The 13,965-nt window shown below is 39.1% G+C and overlaps 1 protein-coding gene and 1 non-coding gene across 2 annotated transcripts; both read left to right on the forward strand.

Moving 5' to 3' along the window:
• The first annotated feature begins 770 nt into the window (after positions 1–770).
• Positions 771–852, forward strand: Trnal-uag (transfer RNA leucine (anticodon UAG)). Its single transcript has one exon. It is a non-coding gene; the product is annotated as a tRNA-Leu (tRNA).
• Positions 853–2,272: 1,420 nt separating this feature from the next.
• LOC149104624 (uncharacterized) lies at positions 2,273–3,594 on the forward strand. Its single transcript, XM_089270920.1, has one exon. It carries the CDS (start codon positions 2,514–2,516, stop codon positions 3,471–3,473), a length of 960 nt encoding a protein of 319 aa, XP_089127046.1. The 5' UTR covers positions 2,273–2,513; the 3' UTR covers positions 3,474–3,594.
• The last annotated feature ends 10,371 nt before the right edge of the window (positions 3,595–13,965 follow it).

Consider the following 13,965-nt stretch of genomic DNA (forward strand, 5'->3'; position numbering starts at 1 on the left):
CATAAAGAAGTCATCCAGGGTACTGAGTTTTCGATGCCCTGGCACCAATCCACATCACTTGATACTGAAAATTCTAAATCTTCTGTAGTGCTGTTAGCATAAACAATGTTCTCACCATTCTCACCTGGGTTTAAAACAACTTTTAGCAACTAGAAGGGTTTTACAATTTGGAAATCCCGTGTAAAAATTGATGTCCGAATCAGAGTCTTTAATCTTGTCATTCCAAACAGGCTGTTGAGAAGCTCGTCGACGTTCTTCAAAGGATGCTTAATTTCTAGCGGTAGAGACTTTATTTGTTTTTCTAGCTTTGCAATATATATATTAATGTGCGCGCAAATCGCTGATTTCGTCCGAAGCGGAGGATCGCTGTTTTCGCTCACGCTACGGAAGATTGGCATCTCAACTGCTGAAGAGGGATGTTGCGACCGCTTACGTGACGCCTTCCTTTTGGGAGATGCTGCATCATCTATTAAATATCGGCCACCTGTCAAACTTTTACAAGAAACAGTTGGCTTAAAATGTAACGAACAGATCTTAGTTCGTTCTGGGGAGATACGTCCCGCCAAATTTTTATAAGCCAAGCCTAAAACGAAAATAGGATGAATGAACAACGACAGCAAGAAACAAAACAAAACAAAACAAAACAAAACAAAACAAAACAAAGCAAAGCAAAGCAAAACAAAACAAAAAAAAACAAAAACCAGTTAATTACTAGAAAACGAGGGCGAGTAGTCTTATTATTAAATAATATCAAAACTGTAAGAAGAGCTGGTAGCGTGGCCGAGTGGTCTAAGGCGCTGGTTTTAGGCACCAGTCATTTCGATGGCGTGGGTTCGAATCCCACCGCTGCCACACCATTATCTTTTGTGAAAAGTCACTAGCCAAACGTATCTCCAAAAATCTAATAAACCTGTAGAAATATTGTCGTAATATACACAATGATGCCTTTAAAAACTTTAGCACTATAGAAGGAAATTTTTCTTCCTACTCATTGTCTCGTAATTATGCTGCAATACATTTTGCACCGAAAGCTACCCATTGAAACACCCCTTTAGATGAACACGTCTAGCAACGCTTTAGTTACAGGAGGCATTACATAAAGTCAAGAGAAAAAGTTCAAAAGTAAAAAAAAAGTAAAAATACGAAGTGCAATCAAGGTTCACTCTATGGGTAAACAATTATTACTGCAACGAAAACCTTGGGAAATACTCAAAGAATTTTTCGAAGCCGTTTAAGGCAGCGTCTCGCGCAATTTGTCTTGCGATTGGGGAACAAACTTCCCTAGCGTATAACAAATCTTTATAAGATCTTTGTATTATTTTAATAAGCAAAAACCATCAAATCCTACTTTTGTATACAGGCATACCGTAAACTGCTGCTTATAAAGCCCTCCGGGTATAGGCCCATCTACCGACAAAATGACCAAAAAATACATCCGGTTATAAGCCGCCACCCCCTCCCCCCGGACATAACTCCCCTCTAGCTTTCCTTGTTTTGAATTTCTTTTTATTATGATGTTTTAATTCTTAATTACCATTAAATGAAAAACATGTTTCCATCAACATGTACAGCTATAGCTCATTTCGAAACCTTTTGTTTTTTAAATTCCGGTAGTAGCCCCCTCGGACATAAGCCCCTCCGTTTATCAGCTCATCTAAAAGCCCTTACGAAGTTGTAGAAGCCCTGGGCTTGTAAGCGGCCAGTGGTGGATCCAGATCTTGAGCTAAGGGGGGGGGGGGGGGGTGGGGAGGGGGGTTGCTTGCTCTGCTGGCTTTTCTTCTCTCTGCGATTTTTTCTTTTTATACCCAAAGTAAAGAGGGCTGAGGGGGAGGCCTCCCCTAGATCAGTTTACGGTACTTAAAGATGCAATAAAATAATAAATAATGCATGATTAAATGTGTCAGAGGATAGAGTGAGAGAAAGTGTCTTGAAACTTTGAACGCGATGTTGGCAGTAAGTCTTCATGTGTTTGGTTTCTATCTTTCTCTCCTTTAAAATGGCCATGGCTATAGAAACTACATTTTAAATTGTGGTGTTTGGTTTTACACTGGGTGAACTTGTAATCTCGCTAATTAGGCAACTGAAAAGTGGACAATTACTTCCGGCTAGATAGTCTCATTATATGGGGATAATCTTGTAAAACAAGCTAACACAGCGTCTAGATTATTCAGGGCACTACTTAGTTTGGAAATATGTTTCAATAATTTCAAACAGTGGCTCTGCTGCTTAACATACCAATCTTTATTTCATAGCAGGTGTTATTTTAATAGTATTGCTAACTCGTTAAATTTTGCGGTTTAATTTAATTGCACGAAAAGTAAATACAGGAAAACAAAGCTCTTTCTTTGTTTGATTAGTAGTGACGGGAAGAGGATATAAAATGAAAATATGACGGAAATCCAGACCTTTTATAGAACCTTGTGTTTGCTCCGATCCAAAGACGAACAACGATATTACACCATCGTATTCTTCTGTTTCAGTAACAAAAGATTCTCCTTAATTTTAGCTTTGCAATGGAGAGAGTCTTTGAGAAATCACTGTGTCTTGGAACTGGAATACCTTTTGCGCTGCTGTCAATAGTCATTTCTGTTCCTAATGCAATTGTGTTGACCGCGTTGTACAGGAATCCTCTTCGCTGCTTCAGGAAAACGTTCTCGGTAGTTTTGGTGTTCATGTCAGCGGTTGATCTGTATGTTGGAATCGTGGTTTGCTCCTCAGAAGCAATAACTCGATTTTTGTGCGCTTTTGGTGATAAACAAATCACACAAGAAGGCGACATTGCTAGAATATTGGGTTACATTGGAGTTAACAGTTCTATTCTGTTGGTGACGGCGATGTCAGTAGATCGCTTCGTGGCTGTTGTGTTTCCTCATTTCTATCTTCACAAAGTAAAACCAAGGAAACTTGCTTTATGCAACACAAGCATAATGGTTTTTTCATCGATTTTTGCCTCAATCCAACTGACTGGAATTCCAATTGATGTTTACCTTCTAATAGATATACATTTGCACACGACATTTCCTCTTGTGACCATTTTAGCCTACATGGGGATATTCTTCGTTTTAAGAAAACGCTCTCGAGTTGACTTTCAAAGGCAAACATCCATGCCCAGCAACCCAACACTTTTCGATAGGAGACGATTAAAAACTGCCCAAATGGAACGAAAAATTGCTACAACTTCGTTTCTCATTTTATTTTCCCTAATTATCTCAATCATCCCATATTTTGTAGCAATTCTTTTGCAAGCAAACTGTGATGTTTGCCGTGGTGAAAAGTGGTTGTTGGCTCTCAGAGAGTCACTATCAGTATTTCTTTTTCTTAATTCGGTGGTCAATCCTTTCTTAACTGCGTTTCGTATCAATGAATTGATGCATTCCGTAAAGATTGTCCTTGGTCTAAGAAAACAGCATGGGTTAAGTAGGTCAGGTACTTTTCTGCCGCCAACCTCAGTAGGCAATGTTGTTACTTTGTGAACAATATATTAATCAAGGATTTACCGAAAAATTTCCGTCAGCTGCGTGGCCTTGGGGAAAGACTTCCATGTAAGTGTTCAGTAAGAATAATCATGAATAAAAGTGCCATATTTCGGGTAAAGTTTCCAGACGTTTCGGGTTTGGCCCTCCATCAGTGGAAAACCATGTGCAACACTTGTATACGCCAGGGATCTGAAATTGAAATTAAAAAAGTACAGTGCGCGCGCGGGGCTTATATAAAGGAAACGGAAGTCGCAATTTAGGCCGCGCGAATGACTGGTGTCGAGTTTGAAAATCAGGCGCATCTCCAGTTGCTTCCCTTGGGAGGTCACGCCGCAGAGGAGCCTGCTTAGCTTGGGGTTTTTAAGCAATTTGAGCGCGCTAAGAAAGCGGCGAAGCCGCAAGGAGCCTGGGAGAGAGACAACTGGGAAACCGCCTGCACGGATGACCGGCATTTTTTGTTAGTCCAGTACGCTGGCGTAGTGGCCATTGCCATTGGATCAGAAGGCTAACCCATCAATTAAAACTTTCTCCCAAGGGACACCTTCAAGGAACAACACTGATTACAACGCAGATCTTTAACGTGTAAACAGAAAATAATCGAGAGAGCGTTGTCGAAAGCGCCTGAATATTCTTCGCGAAAATCGCGAAATCCGAAACTGTTAACTGCCAAACACGAGCAAGGAACAACCGTAAATAATTTGCCTCATGGGAGAGATGTGATGCCTGTTCTTGGCCAAAGCATGATTTTTACCGTGTTTCACTGTTTGCGCTCACCAGACAGGAATTGTTGTCTACGAGAACAAGTATCGTCGTTATTTCGCTGTTAAAGAGCATCATCGACGACCAATTTCAGAAATATTATTGCTGAACTTCACAGCAATGGAATTGTCGTCTGATGTTTTCAGTCCTTTTGTTGTTTGAGGACTTCGATCGCGGCTTGCTTCACTTTCTGCGGGATCGAGTAGATGAAATTATGAAGTTCAAAAGCGTTTCTTATTTTACGGCTTAGACATGGCGCACACGATCAGATGATGTGTCTGATCTTTCTATTTCTAGACCAATTTCAGATTTCCGACGAAGTGCCAATTTGAAATCCTTCACGCTTAGAGACCTTGAAAAGGTTTTGAATCGAAATGTTTAAATTCCCCGAATTTGATCTTGAGCGGACAACAACAAAGTCCACAATTATCCTCTCGATTCCTCCCTTGACAGGCTTTGCCCTTTGCCGCCACCGAGCAAACACCGCATCGCCATAGCATCGGAAAGCATCAGATAGTTTTGTTTTGATAGACTCTGCAGCATCGCAGTGACCTTTCCCTGCCAAGTTAGCTGGAAGTTTCTTATTTAATACGGTCTATGCTCTGATCATCAGTGTTAATATGACTCACAAGGCCTGTCATCGAGTTGTCAAAAATGTAATAGGGGGCGGCAACAAAAAATGCGGGTAATCCAGGCAGGCGGTTCCTCCCGGCTTCGCCGCTTTGTGCGCTCGCGCTCAAATTGCTTAAAAGAAATTGCTTAAACCGCCAAGCTACGCAGGCTAGCCGCAGAGCAAAATTCCACGAACAAGGAAATCGTCAATAGAATGTCGAGCTGCGTTAAAATGCTCAGCGCGGGAAAACCAGGCAGGTTTTTCTCGATGTTCCGAATGTGGCATACGACAAATGTGAACGACAAACGGGTATTAAAAGCTCTAACTGCATAAAATACGAAGCTAAGTGGACCACTCTCTATATTTGCGATGGGTAAATAGTTGAGTTTTTTCCTTTTGTACTTTTTGCACAAATGTTACAATGCCTGTTCTAATATTCCCAATAATGAAAGCGGCCGTGGTGCCATGTTTGTTATTTCTTTGAATTTCTGTAATTCATGTTGTAATTATATTTTGTCCTTCTGTGTAATGTAGCCTAAAAGCTTTAGCGATGTAATGTAATATACGTTAGTTTTTAGTGCTAGTTGTTTGTGTGCGTTATTTTTAGTATCACGTAACATTAGTGGTCTACTTGTAAATTATTTTTTTGGTTTGTGCTTTAAAAAGGTGATAAAAAAAAACTTTGTAAGCCGTGTTTTATTAAGAATTTATTGCATTAGCATTAGTTTTTGTAAGCAAGCAGGTTAAAAATTGTAAGTAATGAAATCAAATTGTCCTTTAGTTTGTAGTAGTTGGTATTGTAAGTAGTTTCAGTATATAATTTACACGTTGTTACCGTAAGATGGGTGTGTGCTGGTATATAGATTCGTGGGTATGCAGGCCACGTTATTATGCTAAGCCGAATATTTAAGGAGTTTGTCCGTTAGGAGTTGCCACTCGAAGGCATCCCCCTTTTTGATCACTAGCTTCATTCTAGAAGTTTTGTTTTAGTAATGTTTCTGTGTTTTTTGAGTACATTTGTTGTATTAATAGCTACAATATTGTAGTTTATGATGTTTATGTTTGCTGTAATGAACTATGATAGGGCTGTTTATGTCTGATCAATAAACGACTTGCCCCCTCCTATACTACTGGTGTTTTCTTACTTGTACTAAGTTAGAAATTATTTTGTTTTCGTTTCACTGCAGACTGATTAGATAACAAAGTGTTTTGTTGTGTGTTAATAAATAAATTAAAAAAAAAAAAAAAAAAAAAAAACTTTCTGGGAAAATGCGCGAATACTCTTTGTATTGAGAAAACGATCCCGAATCGATTTACAGAGGCAAGCCACCATACTTAGGAACCAACCAAGCAAGAGTTTCGTCGCAAATGGAGCGAAAACTTGTAATAAATTTGTTCAAAGATAAGATAATTTACTTTGTGTGTAAACTTGCCACTGATTTGACCCATTCAGACTGATCTATGCACCCACTTAACTTAACCTCTGATCAGTCTCTCTTGTTTTCGGATCTTTTTGCGCAATCATTGTTGCAAGAGCCCTGTTGCAAGTGCCTTGTTTCAGCCGCGGAGTATCTCACGAGAGCGGCCAAGCCGCAGTTTAGATTTCAGTGGGAATTCTTCCTCGTGACCGCGCTGACAAAACAGGGTACCCTCGAGCGAAATCCAGCCAATCGCGTTGGATGTTAGAAATTGTTAAACAGTTATACGGATTTACTGTGCGCATGGAAGATTTAAACTTTATTGGTTACCTCAACGAACAGAAGCCTGCCTTTAAAAACGGAAGTCTTTCTTATCAGCGCTGATTTCTTGGGGGTGAGAACTCCGAGATAAAGGCGACCAAGGTGATCATCCTTACAGTTATCCGGGTACCTTTTAGGAAAAACTTGTCAGAGAGCAGGAAATTCGAAGCTATCGTCTGTAATGCTATCTAAAGTTTAGAACATTCTAGTAAACGGTAAATAATTAGTAAATAAATAAAATATTAAAGGGTAAGCTGACTCTGAACCACGCCCTCAAAAACAAATGTTTTTACTTGGTGTTTATTGCAGCAATTAAGATTTGTTGATCAAAGTTCGTTACGATTATCCTCGTCATTTTCACTTCTCCCTGAGTTCTCTCCTTGTAGATTGTCGGCTTATCCATCATCTTGGACTGGATATCTGTTTTGATAAATACAATTACCATATTCCCTGCAGGCGCTTCTCTTAGAGGGAATTGGCCCGGCATGGAGAATTTCTCTCATTATTCCGAACTTCAATTTCATATGTTTCCTCGACTGAATTTAACCTACAACTTACAAATAAGTTTTGATCTATCGCTATTTCAGTTCAAATACACTATTACTGCATGACTGAACGTCAACTTTCGTCGCTGCGCCGTCATCACTTCGATTTGCCCGTGACGGGTTTCTTGACAGGTTTCCATTGTTTACTGCTAAAAAAATCGTTTCTGAAGCGATCCGTGATCTACAGTTAAACTAAAATAGTTAAGTCAGCTGTTAGCATTTTTACGATAACTGCAGAGATTCTCGCGCGCTCATTGGCTAATTATCATTCTCAATAAGCGGACAGACACATGAATTTATAATTTATGCCGTGCGTCAAGAGCGAGAGCGGACAATTTGACAATTTGTTATCGCAAAAGACAAATTGACGTCGGTTTTTCCTGGGTCTGTCCCGTTATTGAGAATGAATGTCGTCATAACATTGTCAAAGTAGTCTGCGGAACCACATCTTCTTTGACAATATTATGACGGAATTCATGATCAATAATATGACAGACGCATTAAAAACTGACTTCAATTTGTTAAGTTTATGTAGTTTATATGAAATACATGGGAAATAATTTTTCTTTTTCTTTTGTATTTCTTTCGTATACGTTCCCTCTTATTAATAAAATTCATATATTCTAACAACCGTATAATTTTTTTTTTCTTATTATGTAAACAAACTGACTGTTTGCACAACCAACCTTGAAAAAGTGGAAAATGACGTCATCAATATCCTCACAAGCGAGGATATGGAAAATACGCCACTTGGGTCCCGAATGTAGTTTGAGCGAGTGGTTTATTTTCCAGTAAAACACTCGTATCTATATAATAAATCGTAATTATAGCTAAACTGAATAACGAAGACGTCTTCTCATTCCGTATATCCTACTGTAGTTTCATTGCTTTTCAAAGCTCATCCTGATAGACTTCCTCAAAGCCGGTAACCGACCCACATTGAATGAACTATTAGCAATAATCACCTTGCGCCATTACGTAAGCCTATTATTAGCAGGCGCACGAGTAACAATGGGAAACGAGTTCGAGCTGACGCGCGTCAGTGTAGTAATAATAATAATAATAATAATAATAATAATAATAATAATAATAATAAAATATTTATATAGCGCCAATCCACTATTTGTCCATGGCGCTTTGTATTAAATAAAAAAATATATATTTAAAAAGCTAAAAAAGGGGAGGGGAAAAAATAAAAAAAAAATCATCTAAAAATTAAAAGAGTTAAAAAGCTTGTTTAAAAAGATATGTTTTTAAATGCCGTTTAAAAATGTCAATCGAACTACTGGATCTTAGTTCAAGTGGGATCGAGTTCCATAGTCTCGGTGCCGCCACAGCAAATGCTCTCTCTCCATATGTTTTCAGTCTACCTTTCGGGGTCGCCAGAAGGTGTTGAGAGGACGATCTTAATTTCCGTTGAGAGGTGTTGCACTTAAGTAATTCACTGATGTAGTAAGGCGCTGTTCCATTGAGAGCTTTGTAGACCAGTAGGAGAATTTTAAAAATTATACGGTAGCAAACAGGTAACCAGTGGAGCTGTTTTAGGACAGGGGTGATATGATCAAATTTCCTAGTACGTGTAACAACTCGAGCTGCTGTATTTTGAATAGAATGTAATCTTGAAATTAGATGTTTTGGAAGACCATATAGTAGTCGAACGAATCGGACGCACGAGAAGTCCACAACAATTATTCTTGGTTCCGTTATCAGCATGAAAATTTCCCACTGGCTTAAAGCGACCGAAGGAAATAATTCGAAAGTTCAATATGTCAGGCTAGTCGCGTAGGCAGCACAATTTGTAATCAAAAAACCGCTTTGTTCAAAACTCTTTCATATCTAATATTGCGTGTAATTTCGGTGGATTAAATAGAATTTTAGCGGAAGGGTACTGGGGCGACATAAATACTTGCCGAGTGTTTTACGCACGAAGAAAATTGAAAAGAGTTATGCTGCTAAGGCGAATGCTGCTTCCGCTGAAAAAAACAAACAAAAAACAAAGAAAAACAAAGAAAACAAACATATAACCTAGTTCGGGATGCCCCAATTACGCAGCTCAGCACTAAACTAACTTTTCACCGTGACATCTTTGACTGTTATTTGATAAAAAAAGGAACTTTCTGGAAAACTGTAAAAGCTTAATTTAAGTCTTATTTCAGAACAAGACAAAGTGTTGTTACAATTTACGACAGTTCGGATTATCAGGAGACATTGAGACAACATGTAACGTAATATTGCAATTTATGATAGCTGCGTTAAAATAAAACAGCAAAACTACAACTAACAATAAGTAAGAAACCTTTTCGCAGACAGTTTTTTTTTGGCCCATTACTCCTAGGTGAAGGTAAAGTCTGTATACTAGCCAAGTGGCCCATCAAGCCGGAGCTTATCCCCCTCTCTGTAACCTGAAGCCACTATAGGAGAATTTCTGCTCTCCCTGGATGAGATGCTAGTCCATCACAGTGTTATCCCCAGCATTAAGTTCAACGGTACCGTTTTATCCACCTGGATGTAGAGAGGTACTGCGAGTGTAAAGGGTCTTGTCCACGAACACAACACAGTGTCCCCGGCCAAGGATCGGACCCAGACTGCTCGATACGGAAATGAGCGAACTAACCATGAGGCCATCGCGCCTCCCTGGCCAGGCAGACGACTAATTAACCTGAGGGTAGTAAAGAAGGGGGGAGGGGGGGGGGGGGGTCAAGATCATGTCTCACGGAAAATAAATAGGTCCTTTCACAATTCACGGGAAATAAAATCGCCATTTCCCGTTTCACAAAAAAAAAAAATAAATAAAAATAAAAATAAAATAAAATAAAATAAAATAAAATAAAATAAAATAAAATAAAATAAAATAAAGTAAAATAAAATAAAATAAAATGGCATTTTTGTATAACTCCCAAGGACTCAACCTTGTTATTTAGATTTATCATATGACCCGTACGGCCCCGCGCGCAATTTCCATGGAAAACCATAAGAAAAAAGGTCCCGTATGAGGGTCGTACGCGTCGAAGTCATAGGGCCGGAAAAACACGTACGGCCCTACTAGAAATGCGTACGGCCCGACTAGAAACGCGTAAAGCAAAATCGATGCGAGTTAATGACAAAAACAGTTTTTTGCTGTAAAATTTTGTTTTCTTCAAAACGAGTGATGAAAGTGAACATTCTGAGAGCGAATTTTACTATCCAGGCGAACTGTCTGATGCAGAACTACTTCAGTCGCCAACTCACTCCGAAAGCACAGAAAGAAAGTCAACACTCCTCACAAATGAAAAAGTTCACAACTTTCTCAGAAGCCAACAAGCAAGCAGGCGGTCAAGAAAACAACTTTTCCGGATGAACTGTCCGATAATTAACCTTTGGAATAAGCAAACAGTCTTGAGGCGAAACTTCTTTCTTTCAGTGGAAAGCATCAAAGAATTCATCGTGGGTCAAAAGCAAGAAAACCGCAACGTGAAGAAAACAAAGTACGATATAAGTTCTTCGAGTTTCCAGCGTTTCTGGGAGAAGTTGGTTAAACCAGAGAAATCACAAACATACTTTGTGCACATTAGGATAAATTGCTCTGCAGTTTCTACAACAGTGTTGTTTGAAGAGACAAAACTGAGTACGAACACAAGTTCATTACCGTAGAGTTCATCCAGATAATAAAACTCGCTTGTGTTTATAGTGTAATTTCCACTATACAGCAAAGCCAGCAAAGTCAGCAAACCCAGACACTGTTTGCGGGAGCCAACATCGGTGTCATCAATATTCAGCTGCTGGTTCTCCCTTGTTCAAGAGAATCCAAGAGGTCGACAAATAGCTTGAAACGACGCCGACATTTTCTTGAGTCTTCAGAAGAAGAAGAAGATTTGTGAACAATTTCAGTGAAGCGTGAAACGAACTTTTGTCACTCGCTAAGTTTTTGATGGTTTTGACATATTTTTGACACCTTTACGTCAACTTTCTGTTGGGGTTTTAGCATGAATTTACATTGAAAAACAAATATGAGAAAATGAGTCGTGTTTTTCGATGAATTGTACGTTTCGTGTTCGACGCGAAGAAATAAATGACAAGTTTTTATTGTAGAATCTTTTCTTTGGTTGTTCCGCGCGCGGCCGTCTGATGTTATATAATCGCGTCCTATTTAGGTTCAAACAGAATTTTCAAAGTTTTCAACAGTTAAGTGGTCATATGATAAAATGATTATTGACTGACTAAGGTCGGGCCAGACGGGAAAATATTTGTCTCTCGGTCAGGACGTACGGACCGAGCGCAGCTCGGTCCGTACGTCCTGGCCTCGAGCCAAATATTTTCCCGTCCGGCCCTCCCATTATGGCAAGCCGTTTGTGGCAAAATTCAATCCTTGCAATATATGTTTAATCCTTTAAATAATGGTTTTATTTAAACATATAAAAAGGCATTCAATCCAATGGCAAATAAAATTTTTGGTTCAATTCAATCTTTTAATTTTCATGATTCAATCCAATACCTGGAATATTGATTCAATCCAATACCTGAAATATTGATTCAATCCAATACCTCGAATATTGATGCAATCCAATACCTCGAATATTGATTCAATCCAATACCTCGAATAATGATTCAATCCAATACCTCGAATATTGATGCAATCCACCTCGAATATTGATGCAATCTTCCTGGGCCGAGGGCGGCCAACAGGAACGAGAGTAGCTGAGCACTAGAGAGCACTGAAAACATGGCGGGCGAAGGAGAACTAGATTTAGAATTCAAGTCTCCTAAGTTTCTTGCAGACGTCTTGGATAAAACGGAAATAATTTTTGAGAATTTTGACTCAGAAGTTGCAGAAGCGCACGCCGAAGTTCTTGATCAAACCATTAGTCTGCTTAGGTAAATGAGGCATTGCTACAACCGAGACACAAGGGACACGGAGAATTTAGATTCCATTACTGTCGCTTTTGTAGATGTGCTCAGTGTGTTGCGTCGCAGAGCTATTACTCCGTCAATTTTTTACTGCGGAATCCATTACGATAGAAAGCGAAAAAAGCGGAAATCATGGAAGACCATTTCTAATAATTTCTAGTAATTTGTACTTAAAATTCCTGTTGAGGTGCTTGAGAAACTTTGAGGACTAGGATTCATCTGGACAACGATAACAGAGATGATTGGAGTTTCGAGATGGACAATTCACAGAAGAGTAATAGACGGTATGGCTTAGAAGATATGAGGGGTTTCGACAGCTTACCCGATAAGGAACCGAAATCAGTCAAGAGTACATTTCTAACCACGGGAGTGCTACTGGATATAACTTCATTGCAGGTTTCTTTAAGTCCATTGGGTTACGGGCTCAACGGAGAAGAATAAGAGAAAAGTTAACAAAATTAGATCCCCAAATTACTGTCTTGAGATGGGGTGCGTAAATTCGCTTTGGCATCTGGATGGACATCACTCTCTGATCCGATGGAAAATACTAATTCACGGCTGTATAGACGGATTTCCTCGGAGAATAACATTTTTGAAATGTAGTGCCAACAATAAAGCAGAAACAGTTCTTGAATTGTTTCTGGATGCCGTTAAGAGAGACGGCTAATTTTGGCCTTTGAGAGTACGAGTATATCATGGTGTTGAAAACGTTGGTGTGTGCGATACAATGGTGCAGGTTAGAAGAGAGGAGAGGGGCAGCTTCACTGCAGGGCCATCAACACAACCAACGAACTGAAAGATTGTGGAGGGATGTTTTCCGTTGTGCTTTCCACTTGTACTTTTACACTTTTTATAGTATGGAATTGTCAGGCATCCTGGACACTGATAATTCAGTGCATCTTTTCACCTTAAACTTAGTTTTTCAACCAAGGATAAACCAAGCTCTTTGCCAGTTCACTGAAGCTTTCAACCACCAAAATGTAAGAACAGAAAAAAAACTGGTTGCCATACCAAATGTGGCTTATCATATGATGCAGCCTGAAAACCCCCTTTAAAATGGAAAGTCATATGATTTTGAATACTATGGTGATGATCCTGATGGTCCAACTCCATTGGACAGTGATAACAATGTTGTAGTTGAAGAAATTGGTCTGGGACAACATGATTCAGTACAGTCATTTGTATTGGAAAGGGTAGATCCCTTAAGAGAATCAAGTCAAATGGGAGTAGACATCTTCCAAGAGGCTCTAGAACTTGTGACAGTTAAACTTGGGCAACTGATAGTTGCATAATACTACATGTGTGTGGGCTGGGTAAAGGAGATTATGGTCCCACTAAAGTATTTTTGCAACTCAATTCACAACAGAAAACTTCACCCTGTATCAAGTAAATTATTTTCTCATCTTTCTGTTCATTGATATACAAAACTCAGAAACTGCTTGAATTACAGAATGCCTAACGTCTAGCTAGCAACACAACTAAACTGAAGAGAAATCAGGGCATTTTATAACTGCCATGTGCACTACTCTGCCTTGTAGATTTTTCAGGTGCTTATCAAAACAGATGTTAAAATGTTGCAACGTTAATTTGTTGTCTTATTTTCAAAAGTACCCAAGACACAAGACTAAATTCTTGGTGCAATGGCGTAATGGCTACTAACAGGTCTCATGTCACTAGCCAAAACTAACTTTGCACCAGCCAGCCTTTTTAATACACAGTTTCACTGACTTTTTTATAAGAGTGGTCAATCTTGGACATTTCTTGTTGCATCTAAAATGTTAATAATAATCACTAAGAAAATTTCACTCCCACAAACACGAATCCTGCTTTTCTTGAATATGCTTACCGGTATGTTCAATCTCTGATGTACTTCTATCAGTGTTACCATTTTCTTTTATCTCCGTCTAATAGTTAAATATTTATATGCTTATTGAGGCAATTATTTCCGT

Source organism: Orbicella faveolata, unplaced genomic scaffold (genome assembly GCF_042242905.1).
Source record: "Orbicella faveolata isolate gen_17 unplaced genomic scaffold, um_ofav_v1 contig_34, whole genome shotgun sequence".
NCBI lineage: Eukaryota > Metazoa > Cnidaria > Anthozoa > Scleractinia > Merulinidae > Orbicella > Orbicella faveolata.